The 13,298-nt window shown below is 42.8% G+C and overlaps 1 protein-coding gene across 3 annotated transcripts in view; it reads right to left on the reverse strand.

Annotated features, from left to right (window-relative positions):
• Positions 1-13,298, reverse strand: part of Tnik (TRAF2 and NCK interacting kinase) — a 412,408-nt gene that overhangs the window by 14,498 nt on the left and 384,612 nt on the right. For all 3 annotated transcript variants that reach the window (XM_052180712.1, XM_052180713.1, XM_052180711.1), the window contains 5 exons: positions 11,610-11,774; positions 9,193-9,304; positions 8,250-8,420; positions 6,516-6,659; positions 4,087-4,221 (listed from right to left, as the gene is read on the reverse strand). In XM_052180712.1, the coding sequence (XP_052036672.1) occupies positions 4,087-4,221; positions 6,516-6,659; positions 8,250-8,420; positions 9,193-9,304; positions 11,610-11,774 (727 nt within the window). The remainder of the gene's footprint in view (positions 1-4,086; positions 4,222-6,515; positions 6,660-8,249; positions 8,421-9,192; positions 9,305-11,609; positions 11,775-13,298) is intronic.

Here is a 13,298-nt window from a genome sequence, read left to right on the forward strand (position 1 = left end):
TACAGTTTCAAAACCACTCAGTGCCTTTTCTTGAGACTCCATGAGGGCAACCTTTGGAGCACTGTCAAAAGTCTCTCTGCCTTGCCTTTGTGGTTAGAAACCAAGCTTCAGTCTTGTGTCCATCTCATGAACCTGCAGAAATTTCCTTACTCGTCTCAAGTCGCAATTGACAAGTTTTATAGGAAAATATTATCAAAAGCCGCATTGTCAGTCCCAGTTCCAAATAGGGACAGTGTCTAATAGCTTCAAAGCAAGAAAGCAATCCGTTTTCAAAGCCATCTCCTCTTCCACGCAGCTGTTGCTTATAGCTCACACATATACACTACTTCCTACCTCACCCTAAATGCGCTCATTTCAAAGCTTGGGTTAAAGCATCTGAAGAGTTCAGATAATTTCTGCTCACACTGATGGCAGGTAGTGCGCCATGTTGAGGCTTTTCTTTCTAACTCTCCCTCATTTTTTCCCACCTCCTTTCTTTCTGTGTATCTACGTGAATGTGAACTTTCTGCTAGGAAGTGTCTTTCTGCATGGTCAAGCAAACATGTATAGATTCTGTTGTGTTTTTCCTTGATGGTACACACTACCTTGCTTTGCAGGCCTGTGGTAAAGTGGTCTCTCTTGTTCCTTTGGGTGTCATTATCTGTTTTCCAGAATCACTAAGTTTTAGTTTTCTTATTTTAGTGGGACACATCCTCAGTAGCTTTCTCAGAGATGGTGCATGAAATGGAATATTCTGGAGCTAGGGTCTGCCGATAAATGTCTTCACACCGACATATAATTTGATAGTATGGTATTTATTTTTACATGTTAATTTGACTGGGTTAAATCAAATCAAATATTTGATCAAACATTATTCTCCTTGTTTCTATCAGAGATTTCCTGATGAGAATAATATTTAAATTAGTGGCCTGGGTAAAGCAGAGTGCAATGTGCTTTAGCCGATAACTTGAAGATCTGAACGCCACGTGAGGTGTGAGTCTTCCTGTCCCCACACTCAGGGTGGAGCAGCACTTCTGGGGTCTTGAGTCTGCTGGATTTCTGACTGGAAACCTGCCATAAATTCATTGGTTCCCCAGGCTTTTGGACTTGAACTCAACTGTAATTGGCTCTCCTCGGTCTCCAGGTTCCTAACTAAAACATTTTTTGAGGGGGGCACTTCTTAATTTCCAAAGTTATGAGAACAAATTCCTGACAGTAAATCTTCCACATTCTTCATTCTTATCTCAGTTTCTACACACACACACACACACACACACACACACACATATACATGTACACATACATAAACATATACACACATATACACACATACACACACATATACACACACATACACACACATACACACACACATATACACACATATACACACATATACATGCACACATACATAAACATATACACACACACATACATACATACACAATATACATGCACACATACATACATATACATGCACACATACATAAACATATACACACACATATACACATACATACACACATATACACACACATATACATGCACACATACATAAACACACACACATATACACATATACATGCACACATACATAAACATACACACACATACACACACATACACACACATATACACACAAATACACATATATACATGCACACATACATAAACATATACACACACACATATATGTACATACACACACATACACATATATATGCACACATACATACACATATTCACACATACACATATATATGCACACATACATACATACACATAAACATATACACACACACACACATTGAAAATAGTTTTTGTGATAACGCCTCCTATATTGTAATGATCTTGAACTTCTGGTTTTCTACCTTCTACTTCTGAAGTGCTAGGATTACACTGTCACACCCAGTGTGTCTATTTCTAGGACTGAACTCAGGGTTTGTGCATACAAGGCAAGCACCCTTCCAAGCCTCTAGCTAAAAGTAAATTTGCTTTGGAATTTTGAAGTCTTGTTGGCTCTATTTGTTTTTGACAAGTCCCAAGACTTTCTGGTTCTGGGACTGTTTTACACATGTTCTTTGTTGCTTATAACAACAAGGATTTTAATAACTCTCTCATTTCTTCTATATAAATGCCATATTGGTACAGCTTGTTGTGCACTTTCTTTTTGAGTAACTATTCTGGCTTCTCGGAATCCTTGTGATCTGGTTGTCAAGGCCTCTTGTCTACAGGGCATTCTTTACTCTTCCATCTGTACTTAATTTTTTTTCTCTTTTACTGAATATCATATTTTGAACCTCTTGGATTGATTGTTTTTATTTCATTATATTTTTCCTTCTCTTTGAAAAGGATTTATTTATTCTTACTGTTGTGGTGGTATGTGTATGCGTGTGTGTGTGTGTGTGTGTACACACTCATGTGTGCACACATAGGCCAGAGGGAGAGGTTTTCAGCCTCTATAGGGAGTGGATGAAGTCCTATATGACTATGCACTCTTCACATAGGCCTGGGCATGTCAAAGACCCCAATGTTTCAGACTCATGAAAATAGCAAATCCTTCTTCAGGTCAGGCTCAGGGAAATGGCAAAGCCTTCCTCTGGACCACTTGTGGATGTTGATAATATGTACGGAAGATGGTGACTGCTCCCTCTTCCAGGGTGTTTATAGCCTTAGACTGTTCCCCTACAATGACCTGGAGAGAAACTTGCCTCCTTGTTCGTCTGGACACACAAACGCTGTCTCCTCCTTTAGCTGTAGGCAATAAACCTACTCCCTAGACTGAGTCTCATAAGACACATATAAAGTTAACATGCGAAGCTTTCTGGATGCTAGTGCATCTCCATCAGAGTGCACAGTGCACAGGTACAGTGCACAGTGCACGCACACAGGATCCTAGCTTGTATGTACGTGTCTTTGTTTACTCTTTCCGTCACCCCAGTTAGGCCAACCGTGAGGCTGTGCAGGTCAAGGCAGATCTCTTAATTCTACTTCATGGGTAATTTCTTCATTCTCATCACACTCCCCCCAGTTATCTGTAAAATATAGTTCCCTCCTTTCTTTTTTCCTTCCTGAATTTTCTCCCATGCCTCATCTTCTGGTATCTTTACTTCCTGTTTGTTCCTGCTTCCTGCACCTGAGATCTATGTATTCTCTGGTAGAAGTGGGCTAATCAACTGCCAGTAGTCGCTGTAGAGAAGAAAGGTGGGGAGCTTCCCCCCATGACTCTAAATGGTACTATCTGTACATTTAATTTTTCCAGAGACAAACCTTCCAAACTCCTTTCTTGGGCCTAGAAATGCCATGCCAGCATTTTGGGATCTGTGCTGGGAGTTTGCTGTCAGTGTGTGGTGGTGTAGGTGGGTGGGCATCTGTGTGGGGAGGCTTGTCAGGACGTGTGTAGGTGCAGGTGTGTGCCCTCTCCAGTGGCTATGCACACATCCCTTGGCTGTGCACACTCTTCCCATGTTGTAGGACCGTGGCCTGCCTCTGAGAGAGAGAAAAAGAGAGAGAGAGAGAGAGAGAGAGAGAGAGAGAGAGAGAGAGAGAGAGAGAGAGTAGGGCGGGGGTGCTGGCTCTAGAGACTTTCAACTTCTCTGCTTTTCTGCAATCTTATTCTCAGCTCTGCCGTGTACCTCTGTCCTGTAGTGGTCCCTGGGCTTCTGGTCTTAATGGGCTCTGTGGGATGGACGGATAATATTGATAATGTTCCCCCCCCTGTAGATTAGAATTCAGCATCTCTGATCTCCTATATCTTACTCCAGTCACACAGCTACTCTTGTTCAGTTTTATAGCCATTTCTTAGTTCCTGGCTTCTCTTAATCTGTTCAATCTTGGGGGTTTATTGATATTTTTGTAATTGTTATTTTGAGAGAAGCACATATAAATATTCAAACCGGAACCTAGCATTTTATTCTAAGTATATTTCTTTGAGTTTCAGCAATCTGACTTTTGGGGGAGTAATTCCAGTATACTTTTTAGGGTCCAGCAACATCTTAAACTGGTGACACACATGCCATCAAGAGCAGATAGAAAGCACTGAATAAACATAGCCAAACCATTGAGACTGAGTACAGGCAGAACTCTGTCTGCTGAGTCGAGACTCACCGACTTTGTAATGGATGCAGCCTTCCAAGTCACCGACAGTGATCCAGCCCTGCTTCTTCTCCACTTCTGGGTCATTGTGCAGGATTCTGTTCCTTAGCCACGAGAGATAGTAGACCCGGAGCTTGTTCTTCTTCCCTGTGGGAAGAAGAGAGTTTCAAGTTCACATTCTGGGATAGCCCTCTATCTTTCTTCCCTCTCCTGCTCTGGACTCCTGCTGGCATCTGTGTGTCTGTGTGGGCAGACTAGCCAGGGTTCCTAGCTCTTCCCACTGTTATTTCTGTCAGGACTTGTAAAGACAGACCCTAGCATTTTCACCAAAATCCACAAATTGTACTTTTTAACCTCTAAGTGATTTCTTATTTGCACAAGCCAGTTTCCTGAACTCTATAACAGAGTTTCAGAACATTCTAGAGCCAATCATGCTGAAGTGTTAGCAAGTGGGCATTTTAGCACACCTGTGGGTGTCTCCCCTTCTCCCTTGTGCTCCCCTCTCTTTGTCTCCCCTGTTACAGCAAAAACAATTGTTAACAGTTCTCTATATTTAACTGGTAAGACAAAGGAATGGAACAGAAGATAGAGAAACAAATTCAGCAAAGCTATTTGAGTTTAGGGGATGATATTTGACAAGGTTATGGTGCTGAGATCATCAACAAGAATATTAAATAAAAACATCAAATAAGAAAATAAAAGATGAGGACTCAGAATTCACACACACACACACACACACACACACACACACACACACAAAGGTTAAAAGTTCCCTTTGGTAAGGAGATTCAAAGCATTCTCAGGATGATAAAACACCAGGTTGATGGCACGGAAGACTTTATAAAAAGCAAAATAAATCCACTCCATTGGATTATCTGAGTACCACAGGGAAAACGCACACTTCTGTGGCTGTTCATAATGAGACATTTAGGCTTGTGGATTTTATTTCTCAGATATTTTCCTTCGCCTTGAAAAAGGTTTTATGTCCTACAGATGGGATATGTACCAAAGGATGGGAATTCATGAGAACATCCTTCACTGGCTTGACAGCAGAGTGCGATGAGACTTAAACCCTGGGAAGCTTGGCACAGCTGCTGCTCATTCATTGTCAGCAGAAACCTAGAGCCCAGGTGCTTAGGATAGCCTCAGAGAGGCGGGGCTCTGCTCCTTCTTTCTGGTGCCAATAGGAACCGAGCAGTTCCAGAGTTGTCCTTTCTATTTTATTATCTCTTTTCTCCCTTTATGCTCCATGATGAGAAGAAATAGTTATACCCTGAAGGCTGAAGACAGTCACTACCGTAAACTTGAGCTTTCTGATAGCGTTTCCACTTTGGATAGAGGACTGGCAGATGTGTGGTTTCAGTTTTGATTTGGGAGTGTAGTAACCAAGAAAGCAATAGCTAGAAACAAAGACCACACAGAACTCAATGCAAATCATAGTACAAGAAAATTTTACTTGGTGAACCTTTATTTGCTTGCTATGACAAAACTCAAATCAGTAGATAGGTAGAACACAGACGGGCTTATATGCTAAAAGACTGTCCTTTTCTCAAACCACAAGTACTGCTGGCGAGCTAGATCTTTATCTTCAAGATCCAACTCAGAAGCCATCGTGGGGTCTCTTTGCATAATAAGGATGAAGAATAGAGCTCATAAAGTACATTGCATGATGGGAAAGTGCTAGAGCCATCAATGCTGAATGCTGGCACCATATCCCAGAGATTCTGACTGGAGTCTAGGGGCAGCTTGGGTTTTTACATCTTCCTTGTGGTTCTAACACATAAGGGGTACTGTTGATTTCATAGCTGATGAAGTAAAAAGGGAAGAGGGTGATTTGTTCAAATGGCATCAGGAAGAAAAAAAAACCACCTTCTTATCAATAAGCATAGACTCCAGTTAAATTTTCCACTTGTTAGCAATGAGGCTTACTTGTTGTCTAACAAAGCCTTTTTCTTGTTTTAAAAAGCTATTGATACTGTAAAAAATATACTGGTAAGGATGTCACCACTCTATCCTCTTTGTCGAATTGGCTTCCTACTACTGCAACTGTCCTTCTTAAAACATTAGTGATTATAAGCAGATGTTTTGAGAAAAAAGACTAAAGAAATGTTTGCTTGTTGATTCCCCTCCTAGAAGCCTAGATTTTGATATTCTCCATATGAGAGTATTGTAGTAACTGTGGCCCAGACAGCTTAAGAAGACTCTTGCTGAGTTTTAATGGAAGTAAAGGCCAAAATACACAGCTTTTATGATACGGGTTTGCCTAACGCAGGTTTAAAGCACAGGTAAATCTTCCCAGTAGGCCGAACATGTGGGTGATCTCCCCCCTAGCTATAGCGTTGCATATCTCCTGTGGTTGCTTAGGCAGGGCTTCTTCAGAGACAAAGATGTCACCTTCCCACCTGGGCACACCTGGGAATCAGATCAGCTGAGTGACACACCTGATATCGTGACAAGAACATTTAGTCCTTCTAGCACATCCATCTGCTGAAATCGCCTCCGGTTGATTAGGTTGTAGACTTTGCCTTGGCCGCTTCTGTCCAGAAGCATCAGGCCGTTTTCAGTCCCCACCAGAAGGTTCACACCTGCAAATGGAAGAAGCACTCAAGGACTGACCTTTCATGGGCCTCAACCCTATGCCACCCAGAGAAGGGTTTCAGTTCGTATAAACAAATGGGCAGGTGGCTTCTAGGGTTAGACAGTGTAGAAGTGGAATGCACGGCTCACATGTTACATCACTGTTCCTCCGGTAACAGAACTACAGTTTCATTTTATAAAGTGGAGGCAGCAATACATCTCACCTATCCACTGGCTACTTAGCTCAGAGAGTACTTGCCTAAAGGAGCCTTTGGCAGAGATGTGCAAGTAAGCAAATGCGTTCATTTCCCCTTTGTGGAGTGTTTCTCCTTCCTCATGCTCCCTAGAAACCATATCTCCTTCCTAGAACACCCCCCACTCAAGTACCCACCTAGTCATGCACTGATTTCTGAGGCAGCTAACCAGTCTACCTTCAAAACACAAAAGATTCCACTTCCACACACTCTCAGCATGGAAGCCCTCGCTCCTCCTCCTCCTCCTCCTCTTCCTCCTTCTTCTCTGTCTCTCTGTCTCTGTCTCTGTCTCTCTCATGGTTCTGCTGTTTTTGGTCAGGGAGATGATAAGCCAGTTCAGAAGAAGTTGTCAAAGGACTATTGATTTTAAAGGGTTCTCAGTTTCCCAATTCTACTGGAGCACTCCTTATCCCAAAGCTGGCCAATCTGTCATTTCATCTAGATAATTATTGCCCTAAAATTCCATAGTTAAAAAGATCAGTCATCCACTTACTGAAATGTACCTACACGGAGGACTCACTGTGCAGTGGTGCTTGAATATCCCTCGGCACATTTCTGTCTTCTGAAAACATGTCCGTCTACTTGCCAAGCCCTGCCTCATTTAATGTGGTTATGTTCTTTTCTAAAGAGCCATTGTGCCTCACATGCAACAATTCCCGGGTTTTGATAATCTTTCTTGCTGACATGGCAAATGTCCTTAGCCTTATAAAACCAGGATGTCCCCATCCAAGCCTGGCAACGGAGATGGGCTCAGGCGGACCCCATCCTGATCTTCCTATGATGCTGTGAGTAGTAGAGGCCAAGTCTTTGATAAAATCTCCCTATGCCCATCGTGAGTTTGAACCCAGCTAATATCTTCAGATCTACTTGATAAGATTGCCACACTGATGCTTTCAATGAAAAAGGAAGCCTCATCCGGTGATGTTCAAGTTTTACCAATTACTACTGATGGCACAGCCTTGGGCAAGTCACTAAAATATGCTGGGCTTGGTTTTCCAGCTGTGAGATGAGGGTAATGGCATGAGACCCCTTGCAGGATACTGCAGGAGTCACAGAGATAGAATGTGGGGTGCTGTTGGTAGTGCTTTACAAAAAGTGGCTGTGTATCAAGTGCTGGCTAGCTCATTGTTGATGTTGATTTGCCCATTACTCTACATGCCATCTTGAATACCATCTTTCTACATATAATCTGTGTTTGCTCAGTCCTTAGACAGTCCCACATCAGTTCCCTATCAGCTATGATTCTCCTAGTGTGTTCTGATGATAAGAGCCAAAGGCATCTAATACTTGAAGGTAAACTGACTAATGAGTGGAAAACAAAACAAACCAAAGCCACCAACGTACCCCACAGAGCTGCACAAAGTATTTCTGAATTGAAGCGTTTCTTGTATTTTCTGATTTCCGGTGTGTCACTATGGGGGCGAATGTTCGTTGGGTTCACATTTACCACTGAAATCTTCCTCGCTTCATTGAGTTTGGCCTGTTCTTGCCTAAGAAGTTCGCTAGTAAACAGGGCTTTGAGAGAAAGAATTAGAGAAGTCAATAGCATCTTAACAGGCAGCCAGTGGAAAAATGGAGGAAGGGCTTGGCTTGGGGTATGTCATAGCAAAGGCATGGGAACTATGAACCAATACCTAGATTATACTCTTCAATAGGACAAAGCATGTCATTTGCAGAAGCAGTATTTTTTGCTCATTGGCAAAACAGACTTATAGACACTCCTTTGAATGGTTTATAAAATTAATACTAATCTTACAGATACAAATATGCCATTCCTGTAATTACAAGCAAGCAACGGTTTCTTTTTGAGATTCCATATAAGCTGACTTCAAGGATTAGTAAGTTGCAGAAGGCAAAGGAGCAAGGCCACCCTCTTAGTGAGCCAGACCGGCAACAGAAGCGCACGCCTGGGGCTCAACGCAGCTCAACACGCATTCATGGAGTGTTCAGCGCCACACTATTTGAGCATAGCAATATACCCAGAAACTGTTTTTGAGAAATATGTGGTAAGTCTCGAGATCGCTGCAGGGTGGCTTTTCCTAGTGTCCTGGGATACCTCTGGGCTTCTTCCAGAAACATGAAGGAAAAAAAAATCAGGGGTGAGGGAGGGGAAAGGAAAGTAATTTGCTTTAGGAATTCCACAAAATTATAAATTTAAAAATATCTTTCTCTTAGGACAGGGAGGATGGAAGCAATAAATGGTGTACCCTCTGACTTGATGGGTTTTGTCACTGGGCTATACTGGAAAGGATACTTATCACTAAACCACCAGGGCCAGCTTCCTCACCAGCAGCCGAAGACTCATCATCCTCTTCATCTTCATCAGTGGGCGATGTCTGGTACACTCGAGGGTCCACGAAGGGGGTGAAGGAGGCCTTGGTGCTGCTCCCCATACCATACTGATCAAAAAGCAAGAAGGAGAGGTCAGGGCTGCAGGGACAGGTGGCGCTGACCTTGTTTTGCCCAGCCATGACAATGACAACAGACTCCTCTGCTGTTCTATTCCCACTCCCAAGAAGCTGAGCGTCCCTAGGCCTTTGTCCAGTCTCTTCCCAGGTCTGGGACTCTCCAGACACAGTGTGTTCATAGGGCTTCATTAGTGATCAGACTATGGGAGCTTCAGGAAGAAAATTACATTTTAGATGGCAGGTGACACCTTGATAACTGTACTACTGTTATTGTCCATTAAGCCTACAGAAATTATTTCTTTCTACTTTTAAGTCAAGTCATCATGCATTGATCAAACGGCCTTAAGAAAAGCAAACTATAAGGTATGTTGCCACAGCCATGCTCCAACCTAGAACAGTCAGTTCAAGAGAGTCCTCATGGAAGGTAGCCTTTGGGTCTGTCCATTCTGGCCTGATGACACATGTGGACTTGAATCAGCTCTAACAACATTAACTTCTTTAATCAGAACTTCTTTAATTTATCTAGGAATTGATGTTTCCTTTCCTCAGTGCCTTAGGAGGAGGATGCTTATGTCACTTGCTTTATATGGGGACTTGGTATAGTCACTGAGTTTATATGCAATATATCTGGACAACTTACATTATGTAAATCCCAAGGGCTTAGACCACACCATTAAAGGCATGAAGTCAGAACTAGATTAGGGAAAATATATTCAATATTAGCATTTGGTATCATAATGTAATTGAATTTTGTCAAAAGAGGTGCTATAACTCTTTGCCTGTTTTGTCTGTTAGTTAGATTTTTCCCTTCTATAGTATCCATCTTGTGTGTGTGTGTGTGTGAGTGTGTGTGTGTGTACATGCGTGCGTGAGTTGTGTGTATGTGGGGGTCAGAGGTCCCTGTCAGGTGTCTTCCTAATCGCACTCGTCTACCTTATTTTGAGACAGACTCTTTGATGAGCCCAGAGCTCATCCATTTGGCTTGGCTGGTTGGCTGGCCAATGAGACTGTTTCTGCTCTCCCCTACCATTGGAGCTGGGGTACAGCCCTCTGCCATCACATCTATCTTTTTAATGCATACTGGGGATTAGAACTCAGCTCTTCCTGGTTGGGAGGCAGGGACTCTACCAACAGAGCCATCTGTCAAGCTACCTGCTCATCCTTTCCACATCACAAACACTGCAGTGTTCAACATCATGAGAACTCTTTGTAGGTATTCCTGTTTTAGGTATAAATTTTTTATTTTGTTATTAGATTTTTATTTCAAAACAAATCAACATTCCTAAGCCCTAATCATATAAGGACAAACTTGCAAATACCCAATTTGATTTTCTAACTTACCAAGATCCAGTTCAATTGCCTTCAAGATTTTCTCTCTACCCTTTGGTATCAAATTCCTTTCCTCCTCCCCAAACCATTACTTTTGCATGTTTTCTCATTTATCTTTCAAAGTCCAGGAAAGAGATGGTAAAATATCTCCTCTTACATCTGGGATAGCAGCAGCATTTGAAACACACTTCTGTTCTGCAGGGGCCCTCCTTGGTACTGATAGAGGACTTTGGGTGAAAGTATCTGCCTGCCATGCTTGAAACTACAAAAGGATGCTTATGGGTTCTTTCTTGGCCCTGGGGCATCTTAATAGCATGAACCTCACAGAAACTCAGTGTGTGGGTAATGTCAAACACATCCATATACATGCTCCATAAAAATATTGACCGCCTTGTGTGTTCGTCTCAGGAGTACCGTGAAACATGACACAGCCTTGAATTCATCCAATCATGTCTAAAAACTGGCTATGCTGCCTCAGACTCTCCTAGGTCTGCTTCCACATGGGGAAGGCATCTTATTTCATCATCCAGGTGCAACTTAGAAACAAAACATTCCAGCTTCACTTTCTTCAAGTCATGCCTTAAGTTGAATAAAGCAATGCAAATATGAGTCACAGCTGTTGACCTGAAAGTCTGACTACTGTCTTTCCTCCCATGAGTTTGTGACAAAGGTGGTCCGCGTTCTGGCTCAAGCACTCTGGTAAACTAGCCGTGTGTCCTGGATAAGTCATCTAACCTCTCTGATTTTTACCATTCTCAAGTCTCATCCATAACACAGGAATTGGGCCAGATGATAAGTGAGAACTTATTGTTGTGTCTAAATAATCTCTAAATATTGGCATAGGCAGTCATATAGCAGAAAACAAGTGAACATGGTCCAGAGTGGCAAAGCCTGATTGTTTAAGTCATCAATGTGTAGAGCCCCACGGAGGAGAACAGAACTCTCGTGACTACTGCCTGGCACCTACTTCAGCCCCAGAGTCCATCTCCTGGGAATGAGTGGAGACACGGCCCAGCCCCTCAGTGGGAGTCCCAGCTGGCGAATGGCTCTGCTGCACAAGGTCTGGGAGATTGATGTGACCCGCGAAGCCATTGCTGTCACTGTGGCCAGATCGCTTCTTCTCTTCAGCTGTCTGAGGGATAAAAAACATAGGGGCCATTATAGAGAGGACACAGACTGAAGAGTGTTGTCACTCCACACATCCTAGATGTAACAGGATCCAACCTGACCTACTGGGAAGTCAAAGGTGGTGCACAGATCAATACCTCACCACAAACACCATGGACTCCAAATTGATATACTGGGGAGTCTAGGATGGTAACATTGACATTTCTACTTTGCCTAAGAAATAAAGACATTAAGCCTTGTTAATATTTAGTAATATTCGGGTTTTACACTAATACATGAGGGATGTCACAGATGGAGGTAGAATTAAGACCAGAGCTACCAAGTTTCTTTTCTACAGTGCATGCTTGTGTGTGTGTGTGTCTGTGTCTGTATGCACGAGTGGATGCAATGCGCATGCTACCAGATAATTGGATTTACAGACCACGTTGTCAGATTATATTGAAACAATCACCCAAATCCATCTGAAAAGCACTGGGATGAAAAGATACCAACACACACACAACCAAAGAAACATCCGTGTATTTCAAGAAAACACAGAGATGTTATTCACCCAACTCACAGTGTTCTTTGTCAGTGATAAGGTCAAACAATGATTAGGCACACCTGACAGGCATCCCAAGTCACAGAGATGCTCCAGCAGATTATTGGAAGATAGAGACAGACCTACACACATGCTCCAGGAATAAGCTCTAAAATTGTTATTGACAGGAATGTAGGAATCAAATGCTTTAAACCCACTCCTCCTGAGATAAGTCATCCCCTTAAATCCAAGGGAACAAAAGGAGTTAAAAGAAAAACCCCAAAGCCAAGGCATTTAATTGGCTAGTTTTGTAATCTCCCTAACTCCTGTCTAAGGGTAACTTAGTACCTGCAGATGAGCCATTTCCCATGTCTCACCCTGTGGGAGATCAAACTGTGCAAAACCAGTCTTTCAACAGCTCTCACCTTGAGAGTCCACTGACCTTCCGGTTTACAGCTGAACTACCCCCTTCTTCACACAAGGCTGATTGTTACTTTGGCTGAACACCTGGGGTTGTCTAGGTGGAATCAGCATTCCAGAAAAGCTGCTGAATGCCACAGTCAGCATCCACCCGGATGACATTTCCTCTTTCTGTGCCTTTAGCATTCCCCCTCAGCTCCTCCCTACTTCCTCTCACAGTGTGTTCATAACCAGACGTTCAGCTTTTCATTCAAGAAACCTGAACAAGACACCTCTTTTTGCTTGGCCTCGCTCTTCTTTCCTGCCTGTTTCTTTTTCAGGCTGGACCTCCTTGACTCCCCGAATAACTAGGTCCCACAGGACGAGATGTTACCCTCTGCTCGGCCCCACCCTCTAGCAACAACTTTTCCATTCTCAGCTTGGGTGAGATCACTGCCTTAGTTCCCAGATATCAGAGAGATCCTGTGGTACTGTTCACTTGATTTGATGATCCCCAATACCATCTGCCAGTGCCATAAAGAACAGGATCTCACTCCTTTAATGGCTAAATAGTTTTGCCTTTTTTTGTCCAGATCACAGTTTCTCCAT

This window comes from Apodemus sylvaticus, chromosome 4 (genome assembly GCF_947179515.1).
Source record: "Apodemus sylvaticus chromosome 4, mApoSyl1.1, whole genome shotgun sequence".
Classification (NCBI taxonomy): Eukaryota; Metazoa; Chordata; class Mammalia; order Rodentia; family Muridae; genus Apodemus; species Apodemus sylvaticus.